Source organism: Odocoileus virginianus, chromosome 2 (assembly GCF_023699985.2).
Source record: "Odocoileus virginianus isolate 20LAN1187 ecotype Illinois chromosome 2, Ovbor_1.2, whole genome shotgun sequence".
Taxonomy (NCBI): Eukaryota; Metazoa; Chordata; class Mammalia; order Artiodactyla; family Cervidae; genus Odocoileus; species Odocoileus virginianus.
In genome coordinates, this window is record NC_069675.1 from 84,027,664 (window position 1) to 84,052,583 (window position 24,920).

The window sequence follows — 24,920 nt, forward strand, 5'->3', positions numbered from 1 at the left end:
GACTCCCAGTTGTTAATACTCTACTGTGCTATACCTATAGCTCTGACACAATTATAACACGATATTGACACAGCTAAAATTACCAGTTGGATAATATTTTCCCCACTGCAGTTATTAATTTCATGCAGTCACCTCAAATAGTGAACTCTGTTCTGTCATGTCCTACTAAAATAAAAATTCAGTCTAAGGAAACTCCTTTTTGGAGACATTAATTATTCTAGACCTGAGGTTGTATCTTTATGCTACTTTAGGTTGCAGTATGTTTCCAACGTCAACTTTTTAAGTTTCTAAAACAGTATTTCAAGTTTTCCTTCCGTTTGTATGCTTAGCCACCTGTATGCTTTTTCTATATTTCCCCAAAGTGGAGGAAGGGAAAAACAGAAAACTTTCTTGAGATTAACAGAGGGCTCCATATCAATGGGATAATATGTTTGAATGCACAGCCCACTGAACAGACTTGGTTTCCAACTGATTACAGCTCCCCACGGAGAAGAAAGGCCCTGGCTTTTTTATTCTCTGAATCTCTTGTTCAGTTTGGTTGTTAGGATTAAGTTAAGCAAGAAGGTTAGGTAGGAAGCGACTGAATCAATTAGTTCAACCGCCTCCTTTTCAGAGAGACCACCAAGTTCCAGGAGTTGATGATTTACTGAAGCCTGTGTGTACAAATCTGTGCTGTCTCACCGTTCCAAGAGTCTACAATAGCTATCAAGTAAATGGCACCCTTGACAGTAGGTGAGAATTTCTGGGCTGGATTTAAGAGCGAAGAGGAAGAGGGTATAGTATTTAAGAAAAACTCCCAAGGTCCATTTCTTGGATCCCAATCCAGCCTCGGCTATTTATTCACAGTGCTGTCTTGGGCAAGTTACTTCTCTGTGACTCCATTTCTTTAGTTGAGGGTGTTAACTAAACTAACTTAACTAAATTACCGTTTAGTTAACGGTACCACCCTCACGTGGTTGGGGTTGGTGTGGGGATTAAGTGAGCTACACCTTTAAAACAGCAATGAAAGCATTATGACGGCGTGCGATTGAAGTCTCATGAATCACTGTTTCTACAAAAAATTTCAGACGCTTAGATCTTCCAATTTTTAGCTCTCCCATGCTCTATCCTGGCATTCCTCAGCGTTTTGAAACCTTCTAAACAAAGTCGATACCTGTATTTTCGAAGAACTCAAATGGTTCACGTTTATGAAATACTGAACAAACAGATACACATTACACACACCAGCACACATCGAAAGCACGTGTTAACAGCACAATGGAAAGAGTCTGGGGGAGCAGGTGCTTCAGGGGTTATTAAGAAATGCTGAGAAACAGCGTTCAATCCGAGCAAGGCGGTCCTGGGATGTGGATGCTGGCAGTTAAGGACACACACAGGCCGCAGGCGCAGGCACTGGTGACAACCGCGTCCCTCCCTGGGGCTGGGCGCCATCGCGGCGTCGAAGGGGACCAGTCTCACCCCGCCAGGCCCAGGTGGGTTGCAGGGTGACCGAAACGCACACTCAACCGGAAACTGGCCCCAAGTTTGTGGTTTTTTTTTTTTTTTTTCCACAGCAATCGTGTGATGCTGGCGATGGGACAAGGGAGGCCTGGCGTGCTGCAGTCCATGGGGTCGCAGAGAGTCGGACACGACTGAACAGCAATCCTGAAGACAAAGGCACTTCTTATCTAGGTCACCATTTTGGGGGGGGGGTCTGTGGCCCTCCTCCTCCTCCCGGCCCCCACCCCCGGCTTTGTCCCCAACTTCCCCCAGCGCTGGTTCGACGGCGCCCCGCACGTCGGCCAGCCTTTGTCCGGCGGCCGCCCGGCTCCCCTTTGTTGTCCACCGCTGCTCCTGGAGAGGGGTGGGCTGGCCGCTGCGTTCGAGGAGAAGGAAGGAGGGGGCGCTGGGGTGGGGGCGGGGAGAGGAGGCGGAGAAGCCCGCACCCGAGGCGGGAGGCCTGCCCGCGAGCCGTCCGCCAGCCGCGGCCGGACAACCCCTGGTCCCCCCAACGCCAGACTCCGGATCCCCGGGGGGCCCGGGATGGGGGCGGCGCGCCGCGCGGCCGGCGGCCCCTGATTGGCTGCGGGCGTCGAGGCGCCGCGCCGCGATTGGGCCGCGGGGCTGTCTGGCGCGAGGGCGCGCGAGGTGGGGAGGGGGCGGCTGGAAGCTGCTGGAAGTCAGGGGGCGGGGCGCGCGCGGGCGGCCCCGGGGGGCGCGGGCGGGGGGCGGGGAACGACACGAGGGCGCGGCCGCGGGCCGGCGGGCGGGGGCGCCGAAGGAGGGCCGAGCCGGTGGCCGCCCCCCCGGCCCCGCCCCGGCCCCGCCCCGCGCGCTCCGACCGCGGGCGGCCAGCGGGGCGGGCGGGCGCGCCGGCTGTATCCCCATCCTCTCGGGCGCGCACGAGCGGCTCGGGCGGAGCGGCAGGCCGGCCATGGCCACCACCAGCACCGCCAGCACCACCAGCACCACGGGCTCCACCCTGCTGCAGCCCCTCAGCAACGCCGTTCGGCTGCCCATCGACCAGGTCGGTACCCAAGGCGGCCCCGCTGGCCCCGCGCCGTCCCCTCCGCGCGGGACCCGGGGCGCGGGGCGCGAGCCCCCCCGAAGGGAGGGGCGGCCCTGCTTGTTATTGTCCTCGCGTAGCCAGGCGCCGACTGCACACCCCCCCGCCCAGCTGCCCACCCTGCCCCCACCTCTCCAGGGCAGCCCGGGGGTGGGGGGCCGCGCAGGGCCCCCGACGTGCGCGCGTGCATGCTTGGCCCCCGCTCTCCGCCTGGGCAGCGCCCGACCCCGGCGGGCAGTCGGCGATCGAAGGCCCGAGCGGCTTCCAGTGCGTGGTGGGCACGGGTGTAGACAGTGCGTGGAAAGGCTGGCTTTGCGGGAGCCCGGGGTGTCTATGCCCTGCGCGCGTGGCACCCGACGTTCCGCCGGGGGTTGGAAAAAGGATGGATGTGCCTAGGTGGAGGGCGCGCTTGGACGCGCCGTGGTGTGGCCTGGAGGAGGCCAGCTCCGGGGTCGGCCACTGGCCCTTGGGGACAGTTGGCGTTGAAGTGCGGCTTATTCGAGGAGGCCCCCGTTTGGCGGGGGGTGGGGGGGGGGAGGGAAGGCAAAGGTTCTGCAGAAAAGTCAAAGTGAGTTTAATGACCAGGGTTTCCAGCGGAGAAAGTGGCAACGTTGTAGACGGGAGACACCCTACCCCGCTCCCGAAAAGCATTTGACACAGTATAGGGGAAGATTTGACATTTCAGTCCTCACTTGGGAGTTTGCAAGGAAGGCCTAAAGGGTTATTGAGAAAGAAACAGTCTTGCGATGGGAAAAGCAGCGCCATTTTTTTATTCAGAAAAGAAAGTTTGGGAGTTGTCAAGAGTGATATTTAGGGCAGTTGGGTGCTCAGAGACCATTGCTTTAGCCCCAGGCTAGAGGTAGTTCGCTGAAAATTTTGCTTCAGATTATTTCAAGTGGACCTGATCTAGAAGTGTTTGCACTTTACAGGGGATCCTGGGTCACTGTCCTCTTGAACGTGTCGCTGTCATTGATTTCATCAGGGATTTCATTTCTAATACAGGATTCCTCTGTGTTCAGACTCCGTTTCATAGCAGCAAGAGGGGACATTATCCCGTGCTTAACGTTGTGACACTTGGTACTTTGTGCTTCACTGTTGGAAAAGTAAAATAGAATTATGTCCAATGAGTATAGAAAAATTCTGTCTCTGTTCAGATCTGAATTCCTTACTTATATTTCAGTCATAACTGTTGGTTCTTAGTGAATACTATCCCCTATACATCTTTTTTAAAAATTAAAGATTTCATTTTATATTGGAGCGTAGTTGACTTACAATGTTGTGTTAATATCTGGTGTACAGCAAAGTGATTTGGTTACATATATGCATATATCTATTCTTTTTCAGATTCTTTTCCCATGTAGGTTATTACAGACTGGAGTAGAGTTCCCTGTGCTGTACTGTAGGTTCTTGTTGATTATGTTTTATATAGAATAGTGTTTATAAGTTTCTCCCAAGCTCTTAACCCCATACATCTTCAATGAAAGTTAGAATATGGATCTTGCTAATAGATTCAGGTGCTAATAGTGAAATTCATTGCATGTTGTAAGAAAGTAGTCTTCTCTGTTTATTAATAAACCAATCAGAACTCAGGGTTTTTTGTCTTTTCAGTCCTGTGGAGAATTCTCACTTTCCTGCAGTGGAGCACAGTGTATGCCTTTTAGTGTATTACAACCCCCTTGACTTAAGTAGGTGGCAGCTAGGATATCAGCAAATGCAAGGTAGGTATCTGTTTTTTGAAAAAAATGTTTTGCCATTGAAAGCAAGAAAGATAGGCCTATAGCTTTTCACTTGATTTAGGGATCAGGATTGTGTTCATTTTCCTTCGTCTTTCTGTTTCTCTCTCTCCCTATCACGATAACATATTTTCTCTGCTGTGCTAATGCCTTTTAGTTTATATAATGCTTGTAACTTTAAAAGTGATTTGATGTAATGAAATCATTTAAAAGAATCTCAGCAATCAGGAGCAAGTTCATTTCGGTCCTGACATAAAGCAGGAGAATCAAGGGATGGTGACAGGACTGAAAATTTTGACTTTCCTCCTTTATTATCTACAGGTATTTTTTTGTTGTTGTTGATTTACTTTCAGCTGCGCTGGGTCTTCATTGCTCTGCATGGGCTTTCTCTAGTTGCAGCGGGCTGGACCGCTCTTCCCGGTGGTGCGCCAGCTGCTCACGCTGTGGCCTCTCGCTGCAGTGCTTGGGGTCAGTAGTTGTGGCTCATGGGCTTAGCTGCTCCGCTGCACGTGGAATCTTCCTTCAGTCGGGATCGAACTCACGTCTGCTGCATTGGCTGCCGCCACCAGCAAAGTCCTCCACAGCTTTTGATTTTGTACTTTGAACACCTTCATTCTCTTGAGACTACTCTGAATTTGCATAGCCAGTTGTATTTTGGGTTGTTTTTCCTCTTAGCAAGTCTTAATATTGGTTTAATACAAGGCTTAACTTTTTATGGTGATAATGCAGTTTTTCTGAAGCACTGAAGAATTGACTTTTTTTTTTGCTGATAAAGCACTTGGAATAACTAAAAACTCATTTAGTAAGACTGGATAAGTAGTCATTGAGCCACTATTTTGAAGTTGAGCAAAACAGAAATTAAATTTGGTAACATGTAAATAATCGGGTCCCAGTTGAGAGAAAGCCTAAGAATTAGTTGTAATCAAATAGTGTGATTCAACCAGAGAAAGACAAATCAGGAAATGAAAATGTAAAAATATAACTTCTTAGTATGTTAATTTGGTATGTGCTAATTAACAGTGTTTTGAAAAATTAGGAAATTATAAAAGCAGTTATTTGATGTCAGAGGACGAGAAGGACCTCAGAGCCAGAAAATAGCTTTTTTTGATTGAGTATGAAATTTTGGAAGTGATAGAGATTATGTTTGGGATGTAAGAATGCATGTTGCAGGATCATGTAGGTGAGAAAGGAGGAAATATGTTGCTGTGAGGCCAGGCAAAGAAAAGGAGCAGAGTTATGGCTTAGACTGAGACTCCTGAGAGTTCCAGAGACACTTTGAGGGAACCGTAGTGTTTGTTCAGTAGGTCTTAGATTTAAATATTGATAAACACGACTGAGCGACTGAACTGAACTGAAACATATAAATCTGGTATTGAGTGAGGTTCAGTGATGCTCTTAAGATGGGAAATATTTAGCATCTGATGTTATCCCTTTCCAGGCATTGCATTCCAGCTGACTTTATTTCTAGGGCGATTTGTTATCACTAAAGGGATCTGTGAGGATATTTGGGCTAAGGTGGGGAGACGGGGGCCAAACGTGTTACTGAGAAAACATCAGATGTCATTGAACAGAGTTGTATTCTTTATTAGTTGCTAAGAATTTTTAAATGGTGAATTTTTAAAAAGCCCCAACATGAATACCAAACAGGAGAGAGTAATTATGTGTCCAGATCAACCTCTTTTTTAAGAGCGTTCTTTTTTTTTTTTTTTTTAACCTCGACATGTAGATTGTATTGTATTTGACTTGCCTCATCCTCTGTTATCAGATTGAAGGATTCTCTACCCTTTTTCTTCTTCCCTCTCTTTACCCTTCCTTTTAAACAATTTTTCTTTTTTTTCCCCTTGATGCTGGAATTACAGTGAGATTGGAGTAAGTTTCCCTGGTGATGTGATGTCCAGGATGGCATACTTGGCCTCATGGAACAGGGCTGTTGGGGACAGGGTCTTTGTTTTAGAGATGAGGTGCTGAACTTTCTGGGGCAAGGAGAGGGGTGGGAGGGAGACTCAAGATATGTTGAAAGGTTTGGAGGAAGGAGGAATAAGGACCAGTGGTTGTGACAGGTTCCGAAAAGTCAGGTAATAATCATCATGGGTAAAACCTGACAGTTGACACACCCCTTTTACATTCTTTGTATCATTCTCCTCCATCCTCTCAACACTTTGTCAAGTCAGATAAAATTCCAGGCCTGAACTATTTTAGCTTCAGGTGTGTATGTACGTGGGGTTTCCCTGGTGGCTCAGTGGTAAAGAACCAGCCTGCCGATGCAGGAGACTTGGGGTCCATCCCTGAGTCGGAAAGATCCCCTGGAGGAGGAAATGGTAACCTACTCTAGTATTCTTGCCTGGAAAATCCCATGGACAGAGGAGCCTGGAGAGCTACAGTCACTTGGTCACAAAAGAGTTGGACATGACTTAACGATTAAACAACAATATATGTGCATATGGTATCAAGCATTTGAGTAAAAGCTCTGTTTTAATTTATTTTTTTAACATGTGGCAAGTTGTTTGGTAGATCATTGTTTTAGATCCATGTTGTCAGTGTGTTTTTGAAGGACAAGATGGAGAGGAAGACCTTTGCTAATGCCAAAGTGCTGGTGGAGATGGTTGGGGTGGGGAAAATCCTGTGTGGACAAGAAGAGAGAATCCTTGTATCCTTTTTTTGGGGTCATTTTGTTGATTGATGGTTTCTATGTCTTCTCCCCAACTTCATGCCATGTAAACAACCCGGGAAGTGAAATATTATCTTAGGGAAAAGAGTAGTTTAAATTGTTAACTGCTTTAATTCTCCTACAGTTGTGTACTGTGATGAACCCTGTTCTATAGGTGAAGAAGCAAATGACATTCTCAGTTTTGAGCCTTTTTAAGATTATGACTTTCAGGAAAAGAAGATTATTGGCAACAAAACAAGCAAATCAAAGGTCTGTTTTATTTTAAAATTGCCATTTGAATGCTTTAGGTTTTGGACATAAATATTTAACTCATTTGTCTCTCCTGTCTACTTTTACACTTGTAATGAGCCTCAGCCTTCATCCTGAGAACCCTGCTGTATTGAGGCAGTGTGCTGTGGAAGAGTCCTTTTAATCAGGAAGGCATATGGGCCTGAGAATCTTGCCTCTGTATTTTGGGCCCTGCCAGTTAACTAATTTTGAATACGTCACTTTACATAAATGAGTTTCCCCCTGTGTAAAATGTGTGTTGCACTTGGTTTTAAAATTCCATGATTCTGTGTTTGTTTCATCCAGCTGCCCCAAATTCTTTCTGGGCTGAGTTGAAGGGAGTATAAATATGAGCTCGGGGAGGACAATGGACTAATAAATTTTGATGTCTTCAGCAATAAGTTTAAACTGCCTGTCTGGTTAGTCCCAGGGCAAATGCACAGGACCAGGTGCTCTAAGTTGTAGTCCATGTCGGTTTCCCTGTGTCAGTTTCCCTTCCTTGATAGAAAGTATTAATTCTGTGGCAGAGTAGAAATGGCGTGGTTGGTTTGGAATGGGAATGAGATTCTGCCAGCCTTGTGCTTGTTGGCAAATTACTGTATATTTCCTGAAGACCCAGTTTCCTCATCTGTAAAATAAAGATAATAAATAGTAGCTTATTTGTATGCCAAGACATGGAAGCAAGCTAGATGTCCATTGACAAGTGGGTAGAGAAGTTATGGTACATACACCTAATGAAATGTTACTCAGCCATAAAAAAGAATGGATTTGAGTCAGTTCTAGTGAGGTGGATGAACATAGAGCCTGTTACACAGAGTGAAGTGAGTCAGAAAGTGAAAAACAAATACTATATATTAACACATACAGAGAGACTCTAGAGAGATGGTACTGATTAACCTATTTGCAGGGCGGGAATAGAGATGCAGACTTGTGGGCACAATAGGGGAAGGAGAGGGTGGGATAAATTGAGAGTAATATTGACATATATTTACTGTGTAAGATAGATAGTTAGTGAGAAGGTGTATACCACGGGGAGCTCAGCCCAGTGCTTTGTGATGACCTAGATGGGTGGGATGAGAGTGGGGTGGGAAGGAAGTTTAAGAGGGAGGGGATATATGTGTACTTATGACTGATTCATAAGAAACTCATGGTTTCTGTATGGTAGAAACCCAACACAAAATTGTAAAGCAATTATCCTCCAATTAAAAATAAATAAAAAATAAATAGTAGCTATTTGTAGATGATGGTGATGGGTTAAAATACATGACATATGTAAAAATACCCGGCTCTTGGTATATGTTTGCTGCATGTTCCTTTCTTCTTTACAAAGTATGAAATATTTGGGATGTGTCTTCTATTTTTCTTTTGGGGAGCTGACATCTGTTCATATATATTCCATTTTAAGTCTCTAGGACTTCCTTTTTAGGAAGGGAAATTTCAGGCTCAGGTTTAGTCCTATCCCCCACACGGTGATTAAACTGGGATTAAAATCTTGTTTTGAATTTGGAGTCAAAAGTGGTTTTTCTGCTTCCTCACTGTTCAAGAGTTCTTTGTCCTCTGCTTTAAAAATGCCTAAGTAGGCTCAGATAACCCTAGTCTCTGTTTACCATGGCCCATCGAAGCTGACTTTCCAGGGAAATACAACAGCTCACAGACAGCTTTTGCATGCAGTCAGTTTAGCAGGTGGGATTCTGCGATGATAGAACTTGGCAAGATTTCTTTCAAATAAAACAAGCTGCAAACAGGGGCCCCTGGAAGAGTGGTCATGTAATGGTTTTATGAATGACCTGGGTCCTGCTTTGGTAAATATCTAGGATGCGGAACAGAGCAGGGACAGCTGAAGCGTGAAAAGGTAGAATGGGGTTTCAGGGGATTTGAACAAGCAGCATGTGCCCCCTCCTTTGCTTATCAGAATCCTCGCTGCTCTTTCAAGCCCACATCAGTGCGCCTTGCCCATGAATCTTCTCCCGAGTACCATCTGATGTGATTGCTGTCGTGTTTGAACCACAGAGGCATTTTGGATCTGGCACTGTTCTGGCATTTATGTTCTGCTTAATGTTGTATGTATCTGTTCAGGTTCTGGTAGGAGACAGGCTGAACTAGGTAACCACGGAGACTCCAAGAACCATTTACTAAGAGGTGGACAGGTTTGGGGAAATCAACGAGGACTGGATGGTCTCCCAGGGCCAACTCCTCTGGGCCTGGGGGAGCGAGAGGAGGGAAAGACAGAGTCCTTGGGAATGAGACCCGCCCCCCAGGGGTGGAGGAGCAGCTGTGGCCCTCTGTGAGGACCCAGCCAGCCTGCAATGGGCTTGAGGGAGAGGGGAGGGGGGATGAATACCCCACTCCCTCCATCGTCTCTTTCCGGCTGGTGCCTTGGTCAGAGGGCAGGTTGATGCTTCGGTGGGGGCTGGGCGGGGGAGGGCGCAGAGTGCAGTGGAGAGTGGATCTGGAGGGACTGAAGTCCTGTGCAGGACACTGCCATCACTCATGGGTCCTTCACCGTGTCACTCATCTCTCCACGTGAGGAATACGATAAAAACCATTTTGTCGGCCATTAATGTGCGTCCTCCTCCCATCTCTTTCTTCGCAGTCGCATATTTTGAAAGAACAGTTGGATCGTGCCTCTTCCATTTTTCTCATTTCTGTTTACTTCCAGCCGTCATAATCAGGCTTCTGCAGCCAGTGCTAATAACCACACCCGGTGGCAAGCTTTGTGCCTTGTAAAACTGATGGGTTACATGCTTACAATGCTGCCCAGCTTCCAGGCTGCCCTTCGCAATGCTGTTCTCTCTTTTCTCTTTTCTTTACTTAGGTTTCACTGGGTCTTATTTGCAGCACACGAGATCACATGAGATCTCTGATTGTCATTGCCGCACATGTGGGATCTTTCGTTGCAACATGTGGGATCTAGTTCCTTGACCAGGGATTGAACCCTGGCCCCCTGCATTGGGAGCTCGGAGTCTTAGCCACTGGACCACCAGGGAAGTCCCTGCAGTGCTTTTTAAAGTGTGAACCACTAAGACCTCTAAGACCACTTGTGTCAAAAATCATGAGGGATAGTTGTTTAAAAATGTATATTCCCAGGCCCTCCCCAGACCTACAGAATGAGGGCCAGGGAACCTACGTTTTTAACCAGGCTCCTTCTTAGCCCCTCCCCTACCATCAGAGGTAGATAGCTACCTGGTAGATAGAAACTTTTTAAGGTTCTCTGTATTATTAAAAGGTAATAAAAAAAAATGTGATGCATTTTTTAATTGTTTGCATTTTTCAATGTTTGCATTTAACCAATTAACTTGTAGTCTCTAAAATGTAATGCAGTGTAATTGTACTATTGACAACATAGTCACAATTTTTGGGAAAGATAAAATCCATAGTGCACACTGGGCAGTGTGACCCTGAGTTTTCAGCGAATGGTGTACATGTGTCCTTGTAGTTCTATCGTTGTATCTGTAGTGACTGTACATGTGACCTCATTGGAGAACATGTCAAGAGTATTAACTTTGGGACCCTTCCAAACAATGCGGCCTGCTCTGTAAGAGGCCCTGCCCCCACCCCCAGGCCCCACCACATTCTATGCCTGCTCACCTCTGGGAACCCCAGACCTGAAGGAGAGGCCTCGAGCCTCCCTGAGTCAGTGGAGGCCAGCTCCCCTTCTGTTATTCAGAGTCCACCCTCACTTTGGTCTCCTCTCACACACCTCCAGCTGTCTCCGGCAGGAGCTGGAAGTTGCCAGAACTGCCAGAGGTTGTCAGGCTGGAGGTTAGATCCTAGTCTGCCGCCCACAGTACCTGCATGAACCGGTTACTTAAGGTTCCCACCGTACATCTTCCTATCTTTTAACTCCATGCCTTTGATCAGACTTCTGCCTGAAATGCCCTCTGCACTCCTTTGGGCCAGCAAACCTGTACTTGGCAGTACTCAGCTAAAGCCTGTGCCTCGTTGACAAAGAATTTTAAAGACTGGAAGATCCCTTGGACTGGCAGGCTACAGTCCATGGGGTCGCAAGAGTTGGACATGACTTAGCGACTAAACCACCACCACCATCCCATCCTTTCCAGTCCCTTGCTGCTCCCTCTGGGCCTCCTGTGTGGGTGAGTGCCTGCTGCTGCCTGAGGCTGTGGGCATCCTGGGTGGAGCCTCGTCAAGGAGGTGCTTCTCAAACCTCTGGGGTGTTTCTGCCACGAGGCCAGCGCTGCGGAGGAAGCTCAGAGAGGAGACAGACAAACGGACAGACAGTAGTCCTGTTTTTATCTAGAAGGAACAGAGAGCTGGGCTTTGAGTGCCCTGCCCTCTCTCTTGTGGGTGGGGCCCCTGCAAGAGGGTTCCTTTCAAATACCACCCCCCCCAAGCCAGGTCTCCCAGCCAGCTAGTCCAGGCAAGCCTGGCTAGTGGCAGGTGTCACCAGGGGCTCCTCCCCAGGTGGCCTGTGTCCTTGGGGAGAGATGAAGCCAGGGGCCAGCCCAGCTACCAATCAGATGGACCTCACTCTTCCACGAAAGTCCCAGCCTCCTACCAGCTCAGCATCGGACAAAGATGCTTTATGTTTTAATCCGTAATCCCGTAGAAGCTTTTTTAGTTTTTCGAGGTTTTCTATGCCAAACTGGTTATCTATAGAAGGTCAGAGTTATAGGTAGTATATACATTTAAATATATTTAAGTTACTCAGTTACATGTTATATTAAAATAAATAGCTCCCTGCTTATACTAACAAAAAATTCTGAATCCTTTCATTTTCTCTTTGAAGGTAGGTTATAGGAAAACTACAATGTATGAAAGACATTTAAGTGATACTTCCCTTGTTAAAACTGCCGAGCGAGGCGCTGCCTTTTGCAAAACACTAGTTTCAAAACCACTGGTCCTTTGGGTGCACAATAAATAGTGATTGAATTGAGTGTATCTGATTTAGCAATATGAAATATCAAAGATAAATGTGAAGACTTGCAGTGAAGTACTGGAAATTAATTATGTAGAAGGAGACTTGCCTGAGACTAGCATTAAATTTTATAAACCATGGGAGTTTCTGTTTATTGTAAGGTGTTATGACCTGATAAGGTCGTTGGTCAGGTGAAGTGGTTAATATCAACATGAATTCCAAACTTATGTCCTGGCCAGGCAAGGAACATAAATGGATGTAAATGAAGGTATGCACAGCCTGACTGTCTGGAACACCCATGCCCAGCCTAAAAGGAAAGCCCACATTCACATTCACTGATGGTTACCAGAGCTGGTTTTTCAGGGGAAGCCGGACTTCTGGATTTGTGTGAAAATTTGTGATTTTTAAAATTTTGCCCAACATTTTCCTAAGTTTTCTTTTTTTTTGAGCCCAAACAACTTAGCTAAGGCCAGATTTAGCTTATTGGCCATTAGGAAGAAGGTAGCTGTTTCTGTTACAGTCGATAGTGGTCATCCAATCTGAAGGACACTGTCTTCTTTGGAGACATCAAGGATACTCGACAGACCCCATGATAACCATACTGGGCAGTCAGGGCTGCAGAAAGCTTGGGGACCACGTCATGTGATCCTTGAAGATGTAAGTCTCGTGTTTCATCACTTAGTAATTTTGTCCATTAAACTGGCCAGCAGGATTTCAGATTAAGCTTTGTCTGACTAGTTCTTGTCATTTGGAAAGAGTCACATTTCAGAAATAATCTTGAACATTAATCTCATTGAAGTGGAAAGGTTGGAATTTCCCACTACTACCATTTTATTCTTTTTTGCAGATGGATTATTTTAATTATTAGTGGACCTAAGTGGTCAAGGCTGTTTTATGGGGTGTGAAGTTATGAAAAATATGTCTAGCTAGTAGAGAATAAAGTCATACTTGGAACAGTCTTGATTGCCAGATAAACCCCCACCAAGTTTTAAGTTTTTTTTTTTTTCTTTTTGAGTGTATATTGAATTTTGGCCAGCATCTTTTATGTTGTGATAACTGTTTGGGCTTTGAAGTTTAAGTTTAATCTACAGTGAGTTTCACTTGAGGTTTAAGTTTATAGTGAGTTTCACTGTGAGTGTTAGTGTGCCTTTTCTAATACTGGGATGGACACAGCTGTTCTTGTTAGCTGCTTACCAAGAATAGATGTGACGGAGGCTTTTGGTGTCTGTGTAGAGCTGAGAGGGTAGAGATGGAGGGCAGGGTAGGGTGCCCTTGGCTGCTACTTAGTACCTTCGGGGATGGTTTCGTGTGCTCAGTCTAAGATTATCATCCCACTATGGGATCCCTGTACCTTTCCTGTAGGATGAGACGAGTCATGTCTTCTCCTTTTGTTCTTGGAAAATATTTTAAAAGCCACACAGTAAAGGAAAATCTTGGTATATTTGGCATCACAGCTTTGAGCTTCAGCCTTCCATTAGATTTGTGTGGAAATTCTGATAAACTAGTCAAAATTGAAGAATAGAGTTTCTGGGGTCTTGTCAAACTGTATGTTTTTTCTTCTTTCCTATATGGATTGGAAGGATTCATTTCTAAAGAGTTAGGTTTCTTTTTTTAAATTTTAGGAAATATAAATTAGTGGAGAAATAAATATGTTGCTGCGAGAAGGTTTTTGGCACAGGCTCAGTTTCAGCACATGGGACTATGAAATAATTTATAAAGTAACTCTGTTAGGAATGTGGCATTTGGTAGGAAACACGTGTCAATTTAGAAAAAAATCCTTCATGGAATATTAAAGATAGAAGGATGTTGGGATCATTTCAGCGAGGACAAAATAGATTGAAATAGTGCCAGAAGGCTGGTCTTGGATTGTTTCCCCTTTTTTTGTATTCATTTTACTGAAAGCAGGAACCTCTGGAAAACAGTGAAAATATTAAATTGCTTTTGCCCACTCTGCCCCTAACTCCAGATTTGGTAAATGTACCAAACATTGAAGTTTTAGCTCTTGTAAAATGAAGGAGCACTGTCAGTACAGGCCAGCACCCTGGCCAGGCTGGTAACTCGGGTTTGCAAGGAGACTAGTCATCTTTCTGTTGGACAGTGAGCAGCGAGGGAAAACCTAATGTGCGTTAGTAGAGTTATATACTGGGGGAGATGGTCAGGGTCAAAATTAAGAGCCTTCTCTGAAACCGGGGCCCAAGTCAGCTGTGTAGGAGCAGTGCCAAAGACAGGCCTTTGACAAGTTGGCATCATTCTGAGAAGCTGAGAATGTGTTAGTCTATAGTGAGTGTTGTTACTTTTAGAAGGTCTGTATACAGGGAAGCTGCTGGGTCGTCGGTATCATTGTAGGTGTTAGGGATTACCGTTTTGGCAGTAAAGATGGAAAAGAATGAAGGTAGCACTGTCGATCCAGCACGTGGGGTAGGCCAGGGGTTTTCTCAGGCCCTGGGGAGATGCAGAGAGAGCGTGAGCCAGTCTGGCTCCCCAGCTTCTAGTGTAGAGGGAGGGCAAACCCAGACACACCTGTATGGCATGTGAGGTGTTTCAGAGCAGAGATGCCGGGCTTCGTTTGGACAAGGCTGCTGCACGGAGTCCCAGTGATAAGGGGCTTTGAAGAGACTGGACTATGCTTTTCTCACGTCCGTTTTGATGTAAATGGTCCAGATTGGTGGATAGATTCGCTCCACCTGGCCCTACAGAGAACAGTGTTCCTCCCAGCACATTGTTCTGCTGCCTCATCAGCCTGATTGTGGTTGAGGCTGGTTACCCGAGGGCAGAGGTCCTTACACACGAGGTCTCATGGGAGTCCCCTGCTGCTGCGCTGTGGTTGCTCAGTCGTGTCTGACCCCATGGACTGCAGTGCGCCAGGCTTCTCTGTCCGTGGGATTTCCCAGGCAGGAATAGTGGAGTGGGTTGCCATCTCCTTCTCCAGAGAATCCCCTGCAGCGCTGTTTAAAACACAGATTGCCTAAGCTACAACCAGAGTTTTTAGTTCAGTTAATTCCAAGTTTGCAGGTGTGAATGGTTCCCAGGTCATGTTACTGCTGTGGGTCTGGCGACCAGACCTTGAGAACCTGAAGGGGAAAGAGGAAGAAGACAAGGAGGGTCCCAGTTGTGGCACATACGTGTTACTTGGACTGTATTTCCTTTTGGCAGTGCTCTGTCATGTGGCCATAGGTCCCAGGAGGGAGCTGGGTGGGGGTTGGGTAGGGAAAGGCTGTACCACCCTGGAACCTTCTGGAGAGAAACATCTGTAACTCGGGATTGGACTGGTTGGGGCAAGGTAACATTTGAGCCAGCATCTTGAAGGATAAACTTTTTCTGATATTCCAGAGCAGAAGTGCAACTGGTAGTTAAGCAAACAGTGTTTGCAGAGGCATGCAGGGCAGGCTCACCCCTTGAGTGAGTATGGACGGATGGCCAAGCTCCACCTGAGGCCTTGAGCTGCGGCAGTGAGAGCGGAGACAGGCAGGGTCTGGTGATGCCGCTGGTTAACAAGCAAACAGGTTTCATGGGTTAAGAGTCCAGTGGTTAAGGCTGTGGACTCAGGAGTCAGCTCATGTTCAAGCTCTGGTTCTGTGTGAGTGGTCTGAACCTTGCTTTATCTACGTTGCAGAGCCTCGTGGGTAGTAAGCGCTATGTAAACATCAGTGGTTGTGGTTGTCGCACTTGTGGTGTGAACTGTTAGTGTGAAACGAAATCTTCCCCCAGAAGTCTCTGGTGAATGGTCGTCTGGCTTCTGCATGAAGGGTTCTGTGATGGAGAGCTTGCTGTCTACGCTGGGGTAGCCAGGTCCATTTCTGCATAGCTGTCATGGTTAGAGAGTTTGTTGTCTTGGTGCTTACAGACTTTCTGGAGTAATCCAGAAATGGTCTGAATAAGCCCACTTCTTCATGGTCACCTTTTGGATTGTGGGAGACACTCCATTCTGTCTTCACATGGTTGGCTGATGAACAGGTGCACGTTAGTAAATCAGGTATCGATACCCCTAAACCTTCTACTGTGGAATAGAATGTTGCTAGCTCTCCTGCACCTGGAAGTCCAATTTCCAAGGGTGACGTCTTTAGAGCATTTCAATATTGGTATCCTTGTTTGAAGACTTGTTGCTTTTTGCCTCTAATAATTTGCAGTCATGTCTGACTCTTTGCGATTCCACAGACTGTAGCCTACCAGGCTCCTCTGTCCATGGGATACTCCAGTCAGGAATACTGGAGTGGATTGACATTCTGTCCTCCAGGGGATCTTCCTGACCCAGGGATCGAACCCTGGTCTCCTGTGTTGCAGGCAGATTCTTATATCATTTGAGCTACAGGGAAGGCTTCTATTATTTGTTAATATGTACTAAAAATAAAGCTACTGACTTGGTAATAAGCATGTTCTTTGAGAAAAGTAATAGTTGAGACACTGTGGAAACCATTAGGTATGCCCCAAAGACCAGCTCTTTAGATTCAGTGGACTCATTGTTCTCATGGCTGATTGTTTTCAGGCGTGAGAAAAAGAGCTGTGGATGAAATACCGGAAATGTATTATCTAAGTTTGCCTCTAAATAAGGGTCCATCAAATCACAATCTGTGTCTGATGGTTGAGGGTTAAAATCAACAGAGAGTCAAAGCTGAATGTATCCAGACAGATCTCAGAGATTTCTTTGTCTTCAGCTCCTGTAATCACAGCATGTCCTGTAACATTTCTGCAAACACGTCTGTGGATTCAAAACAATAGGAAGTCTCTTAGAGCATTCTTATGAAGACCATTGATCTCAGGTTTGATCAGTGAGAATGAAACATGTTTTGGGAACCCCAGTTCTCTTTAACACTTTGCTTTTGTCTGTATTTCTTATATATTTTTATTATGTATGTATGATTCATTATGGATATTAATGGTGTGTGAGTTTAGAGTTCTTTCTCCTTGTGAAATTGAGATGACAGAGCTAATTATTCTGCTTTTAATTCATTAGTGTAGAGTTCCCAAATAGAGCTTTTTCCTTAAAAAGGTTATTTTTTCATGACTTAAGAGGGAGCTAAGATGGTGGAGGAATAGGATGGGGAGACCACTTCTCCCCCACAAATTCATCGAAAGATCATTTGAACAAACTCCACAAAACAACTTCTGATCACTAGCAGAGGACATCAGACACTTAGAAAAGCAGCCCATTGTCTTCAAAAGGAGGTAGGACAAGATATAAACGATAAAAAGAGAGACAATAGAGTTAGGGACGGAGATCTGTCCCAGGAAGGGAGTCTTATTAGAGGAAGTTTCCAAACACCAGGAAACCCTCTGACCGGCGGGTCTGGGGGAGGTTTTCATGACTTAAAAGGAACTAAATAAGTAAAAATCAAATATGGTTCTTAAAGGTTTTTTAAATTTTATGATAGTACACTAAACAATTTTACAAGTAATAGAATTATAAAATAATATAATCTTTTCCTGACTTTTAAAAAATTTATAAAATTTTCCTCAGTGGGTATAATGTTCTTCCTAAAGTTGTCATATAAACGAACCTTTCTCAACACTCACATTAGCTCATTTGCTTTCCTGTTAATAGTATTTATACTCATCAATTATAATAGCATTTTACTGTCATAGTAACAAGCAACTATTTATATATTAACTGACAGAATATTAATATAAAAGTAACATAAGATGATTTCAAGTGAAATGTAGCATGCTTATCTCTATATATGTATATTTGAAAGTTAATTTTAATTTATAAACAATAAATATGAATGACATTATATTAGTGGTGTTATTTTGCTGACCAGAAATGACAGTAGGTTAAAGATCTAAATGTAAGGCTGGAAACCATAAAACTCCTAGAAATAAGCATAGGTGGAACAGTCTTTGACATAAATTGTAAGTCTCTTTTTGGACCTGTCTCTGAAAGCAAAGAAAAAAATGCAAAAATAAACAAATGAGACCTAATTAAACTTAAAAGCTTTTGCACAGCAAAGGAAATTACTGACAAAATGAAAAGATAACCTACTGAGTGGGAGAAAATACTTGCAAATGACATGACTGATAAGGGATGGATATCCAGAATGTGTAGACAGCTCATACAACTCAATATTAAAAAAACCAAACAACCAATTAAAATATGAGCTGAAGACCTGAATAGACCTTTTCCCAGAGATATCATACAGATGGCCGACAGGCACATGAAAAGACGCTCAACATTGCTAATCGTCAGAGAAATGCAAGTCAAAACCACAGTGTTATCACTTCACACCTGTCAGAGTGGCCACTATCAAAAAGACCACAAATAGCAAATGTTGGTGAGGCTGTGGAGAAAAGGGAACCTTCCTGCACTGTTGGTGGGAATGTAAATTGGTGCACCCCCTGTGGGAAACAATATGGTGGTTCCTCAAAAAACTGAAAATAGAGCTACCATATGATCCAACAGTTTTACTCCTGGGTCGATGTCTGAAGAAAATAAAAACACTAACTTGAAAAGATACATGAACCCCAGCATTCATAGCAGCATTGTTTACAGTAACAAAGATATGGAAGCAGCCTAAGTGTCCATCAACAAATGAATGGATAAAGAAGAAGATATATGTATGTGTGTGTGTGGCGTACACGTATATACATATATACACAGGTACACATATGCTTGCATAATATATAATAGAAAAATTCTGCCATTTGCCACATGACAAAGACAAATGCTGTATATTTTCACTTATATGTGGAATCTGAAAAATAAAAGCAATGAATATAACAAATAAATAAATTTACAGATCTAGAGAACAAACTATTGGGTACCAGTTTGGAGAGAGAAGCAGGGAGGGGCAAGATAGGGATAGAGGATGAAGAGGTACAAACTACTAGGTATACAGCATAGGGAATATAGTCACTGTATTATAATGACTTTAAATTGCATATAATCTATAAAAATATTGAATCATTGAATGTACACCTGAATGTAATATAATATTGTATGTCAACTGTACTTCAATTTAAAAAAAAAGAAATGGTAGATTAGTGTATCTCAAATGATAAAATTGAGATAAGTGACAAATTCCAGGATGCTGGAAGTGACCAGGAAAAGGCATTAGAGGCCTTTTTGTCCTTTCACAGGCCGTGATTCAAAGCAAAGTAAAATAGTGGATTTGAACTGAGTGTCAGAGTGAAACCAAACTGTAGTTCGTCTATAACGAATATTGAAAAGTGGGTGAAATTAGTTTTCTTTTGTTTGTTTTTTGCTCATTGGGAACTGATTCTTCTCTGTTTATAACAAATGGATGTGTTTGATATTTGTGCATCTCCAGTTTCGTGAGTTTCAACTAATATATCGTGTACCTGAATAGGGAACTGAATATAGTTTGTATGTTTTCTGTCTGATTTTAAAAGTAGTATATGTTCATTTATGAAATGCAGAAAGATATAAGATGAAAATTTAAAAATCACTCATTGTTCTTCAACTTTCACAACCATTTTATTTAGTGTGTGTATTTTAAAAATATTGGTTGCATACCAAATATGAGGTTGTGGTAACCTCTTATTTTTGCTTAACACTTTGATAGTCACATCCAATTTTATTTAATGGATTTTCAAAACCAATGTAATGTTCCATAATTTGGCTGTATCATATGTGATTATTCTTCTGTTATGTACAATTTTTTGCTACCATGATTTTGCAGCAAACTCCTTTGTATGTATATTTGGTGTATATTTGCTGTTAATTTCCTTAGGAAAAGAAGCTTCTTCAGTCTGAAGCAGTATGCAGAATCACTGGTTTTGAAGCAATTATTAGAACTTTCGCTTTTGCTTGTATTATAGTTTCATGGTTCACATACTGTTGAAGCCTGGCTTGGAGAATTTTAAGCATTACTTTGCTAGTGCGTGAGATGAGTGCAATTGTGTGATAGTTTGAACATTCTTTGGGATTGCCTTTCTTTGGGATTGGAATGAAAACTGACCTTTTCTGGTTCTGTGGCCACTGCTGAGTTTTCCAAATTTGCTGGCATATTGAGTGCAGCACTTTCACAGCATCATCTTTTAGGATTTGAAATAGCTCAACTGGAATTCCATCACCTCCACTAGCTTTGTTTATAGTGAAGCTTCCTAAGGCCCACTTGACTTTACATTCCAGGATGTCTGGCTCTAGGTGAGTGATCACACCATCGTGGTTCTCTGGGTCGTGAAGATCTTTTTTGTACAGTTCTTCTGTGTGTTGCCACCACTTCTTAATATCTTCTGCTTCTGTTAGGTCCATACCATTTCTGTCCTTTATTGAGCCCATCTTTGCATGAAATGTTCCCTTGGTATCTCTAATTTTCTTGAAGAGATCTCTAGTCTTTCCCATTCTATTTTCCTCTATTTCTTTGCATTGATCATTGAGGAAGGCTTTCTTGTCTCTCCTTGCTACTCTTTGGAACTCTGCATTCAAATGGGTATATCTTTCCTTTTCTCCTTTGCTTTTCGCTTCTCTGCTTCTCATAGCTATTTGTAAGGACTTTTCAGACAACCATTTTACCTTTTTGCGTTTCTTTTACTTGGGAATGGTCTTGATCTCTGCCTCCTGTGATGAATGTCACTAACCTCTGTCCATAGTTCTTCAGGCACTCTTGTCTATCAGAGCTAATCTCTTGAATCTATTTGTCACTTCCACTGTATAATCGTAAGGGATTTGATTTAGGTCACACCTGAATGGTCTAGTGGTTTTCCCTACTTTCTTCAATTTAAGTCTGAATTTGGCAATAAGGAATTCATGATCTGAGCCACAGTCAGCTCCTGGACTTGTTTTTGCTGACTGTATAGAGCTTCTCTATCTTTGGCTGCAAAGAATATAACCAGTACGATTTCAGTATTGGCCATCTGGTGATGTCCGTGTGTAGAGTCTTCTCTTGTATTGTTGGAAGAGGGTGTTTGCTATGATCAGTGCGTTCTCTTGGCAAAACTCTTGTTAGCCTTTGCCTTGCCTCATTTTGTACTCCAAGGCCAAATTTGCCTGTTACTCCAGGTATCTCTTGACTTCCTACTTTTGCATTCCAGTCCTCTATGATGAAAAGGACATCTTTTTTGGGTGTTCATTCTAGAAGGTCTTGTAGGTCTTTGTAGAACTGTTCAATTTCACTTTCTTTGGCATTACTGTTTCGGGCATAGACTGGGATTATTGTGATATTGAATGGTTTGCCTTGGAAATAAACAGAGATCTTTGTGTCATTTTTGAGATTGCACCCAAGTACTGCATGGTGTGAACTCCCAGATGTTCAAGCTGAGTTTAGAAAAGGCAGAGGAACCAGAGATCAAATTGCCAACATCCGTTGGATCATCAGAAAAGCAAGAGAGTTCCAGAAAAACATCTACTTCTGCTTTATTGCCTGTGCCAAAGTCATATATGGGTGTGAGAGCTGGACTGTAAAGAAAGCTGAGTGCCGAATAATTGATGCTTTTGAATTGTGGTGTTGGAGAAGACTCTTGTGAGTCCCTTGGACTGCAAGGAGATCCAACCAGTCCACCCTAAAGGAAATCAATCCTGAATATTCATTGGAAAGACTGATGTTGAAGCTGAAACTCCAGTACTTTGGCCAACTGATGTGAAGAACTGACTCATTGGAAAAGACCCTGATGCTGGGAAAGATTGAAGGTGGGAGAAGGGGACAACAGAGGATGGGATGGTTGGATAGCATCACTGACTGAATGGACATGAGTTTGAGTAAACTCCAGGAGTTGGTGATGGACAGGGAGGCTGCAGTCCATGGGGTCGCAAAGAGTCGGACATGACGGAGCAACTGAACTGAACTGAAGCCTTTGACTGTGTGGATCACAACAAACTGTGGAAAATTTTTCAAGAGATGGGAATACCAGACCTCCTAACCTGTCTCCTGAGAAATCTGTGTGCAGGTCAAGAAGAAACAGTTAGAACTGGACGTGGAACAATGGACTGGTTCCAAATTGGGAAAGGAGTACGTCAAGGCGGTATATTGTCACCCTGCTTATTTAACTTGTATGCATAGTACATCATGCAAAATGCCTGGCTGGATGAAGCACAAACTGGAGTTAAGATTGCCGGGAAAAATATCAATAACCTCAGATATCCAGATGACACCCTTATGGCAGAAAGTGGAGAGAAACTAAAGAGCCTCTTGATGAAAGTGAAAGAGGAGAGTGAAAAAGTTGGCTTAAAACTCAACATTCAGAAAACTAAGGTCATGACATCCAGTCCCATCACTTCCAGTCCCATGGCAAATAGATGGGGAAACAATGGAAACAGTGAGAGACTTTATTTTTGGGGGCTCCAAATCACTGCAGATGGTGACTGCAGCCATGAAATTAAAAGTGCTTGTTCCTTGGAAGAAAAGCTATGACAAACCTAAACAGCATATTAAAAAGTAGAGACATTACTTTGCCAACAAAGGTCCATCTAGTCAAAGGTATGACTACTATTTCCAGTAGTCATGTATGAATGTGAGAGTTGGACTATAAAGATAGTTGAGCGCCAAAGAATTAATGCTTTTGAACTGTGGTGTTGGAGGAGACTCTTGAGAGTCCCTAGGACTGCAAAGAGATCCAGCCAGTCAATCCTAAAGGAAATCAGTCTTGAATATTAATTGGAAGGACTGATGCTGAAGCTGAAACTCCAATACTTTGGCCACCTGATGTGAAGACCTAACTCGTTGGAAAAGACCTTGACACTGGGAAAGATTGAAGGAGGGAGGAGAAGGGGACGACAGAGGATGAGATGGTTGGATGCCATCACTGACTCAATGGATATGAGTTTGAGCAGGCTCTGGGAGTTGGTGATGGACAGGGAATCCTGGCCTGCTGCAGTCCATGGGGTCACAAAAAGTCTGATACGACTGAACTGGTCTGCATTACAGTTCATTTCCTCTTTTAATATTTTATTTTTTATTGGAGTATAATTGCTTTACAATGTTACGTTGGTTTCTGCTGTACCGCATAGTGAGTCAGCTGTATGTCTGCCTACATCCCCTCCCTCTCTAGCCTCCAGCCCACTCCTGTAGGTCGTCACTGAGCATGGAGCTGAGCTCGGTGTGCTATGCAGATGTTTCCCACTAGCTCTCTGTTTTATCCATGGTTCAGTTCAGTTCAGTTTAGTCGCTCAGTCGTGTCTGACTCTTTGCGACCCCATGAACTGCAGCACACTAGTGGCGCCCCTGCCCCACTGCCTTTAGCAAGTGCTGAGGGGATTGAGGAAGGGCCCTCAGAGGTGTGGCCTCTTTTTACACCTTGCCTCTGGCAGATTGAGGGATCTTCTGCCCTCTTTCTGTAGGTGTCAGTTTACTAGGTTATTTTCCCCACTAGACAGGTCTTCCCGTCTCTCCATCCCTGGTGCCTCCCTCTGCAGACATTTGTCAGATGTATGCATCACATACAAGTTTATGATGATTATATTTCTAATTTTCAGAAACATGATAATGAATTTTAAGCCTCCAAACCACCTGGAAGTCTACCAGCAGAATTTCACTGTTGTGTTCAAACCTATGCAGAGCATCACACACCAGTTCTCCTCTCCGGCTTGGTTCCCATTCCAGTTGGGTTTCGTGTTGACAGAGTTAGTCACCATGAAGGGGAGCCACACTCGGGTGGGTTGGCTGCCGCTGTCAGGGATGTAGGAGGCTGGTGTCCCAGGCCCGGCTTGTGCTCAGAGGTCCTGAGACCCTGCCAGCGAGGGTCATAGTTAATGGAGCAGACACTCCATTCTTCCTTCCCTCCTTTGGGAAGCCCTGCTTTATGTTCCCGAAAATAAGAAGGAAAATTCCACTCTTCCTTGATTTCTCTACTTGTAGGTGAAGAAGAAACAAAAAGCGGTCATACAACTTTAGGGGATGTACTGTGAAGGGAGCGACATCAAGCATTTAATGCAGATCATAACAGGCTCCCCAGGTGGCGCAGGGGTAAGGGACCCACCTGCCTATGCAGGAGGTGCAAGAGATTGGGTTTATCCCTGGGTGGGGAAGATCCTCTGAAGGAGGAAGTAGCAACCCCCTCCAGTATTCTTGCCTGGAGAATCCCATGGACAGGGGAGCCTGGAGGGCTACAGTCCGTGGGGTCTCAGAGTCAGGCAGGACTGAATGACTGAGCCACACAAACACAGATCACACGTCACAGTCCTGCTTACTTAGGGTGGACCCCCAGACTCTCCCGTGCTGTGGCCTTGCTGACCTCTCTGACCTCATTTCTGACCATTTTTTCTCCTCTCCCGTGTCTGCATCGGCCCCTCCCAGCTGCCTGCGTGCTGTGCCCGTGTTCCCCCGGGGCCTTGGCCCTGATGCTCCTGCTTCCAGTTGTCTGTGTGGCTCACCCCCTCTCTCACTAGCTTTCTGCTCAAGGCCTGCTAAAGGCGGCTTTCTCTGGTCTCCCCATCCCTACATAGAACCTCCTATCATTTTGCCTTTAAAAAAACCTTTAGTGATGCAGATACTTTTTTATACGTTGGAAGTCTGTTGAGACTGTAGGTTGTAGTAGGAGATTTTTCTCTTGGCTGTGCCAGGTCTTAATTGCTATATATGGACCTTCCTTTCCGCATGTGGGATTTAGTCCCCTGAGCGGTGGGACTGAACCTGGGTCCCCTGCTTTGGGAGCAGGGAGTCTTAGCCGATGGACAAGACTAAGCCGATGGACAGGGAAGTCCCTGTCTTATCTTCTTAAGATAGCGACCTTCCATTCTTTTATACACTTTGACATTATATATTTATTTGTATGTTTATTGTCTGTTTCTCTCACTAGATGTAGTCTCCACGAGAGTAGGGACTTTGTTTTTTACTGCTGACTGGTGCCTGGAATGGCGCTTGGCATGTAGCAAGTGCTCAATGCAGACTTGTCTGTTGTGTTAAGAGAACTGTTGATATGATGACTGTATGTGTTCTTTAG

At 44.5% G+C, this 24,920-nt stretch overlaps 1 protein-coding gene across 1 annotated transcript in view; it reads left to right on the top strand.

Annotated features, from left to right (window-relative positions):
* The first annotated feature begins 2,227 nt into the window (after positions 1–2,227).
* The window catches only part of MBOAT2 (membrane bound O-acyltransferase domain containing 2), a 102,858-nt gene continuing 80,165 nt past the window's right edge, over positions 2,228–24,920 (top strand). The window contains exon 1 of the mRNA XM_020912046.2: positions 2,228–2,506. Within this exon, the coding sequence (XP_020767705.2) occupies positions 2,414–2,506 (93 nt within the window). The 5' untranslated portion in view covers positions 2,228–2,413. The remainder of the gene's footprint in view (positions 2,507–24,920) is intronic.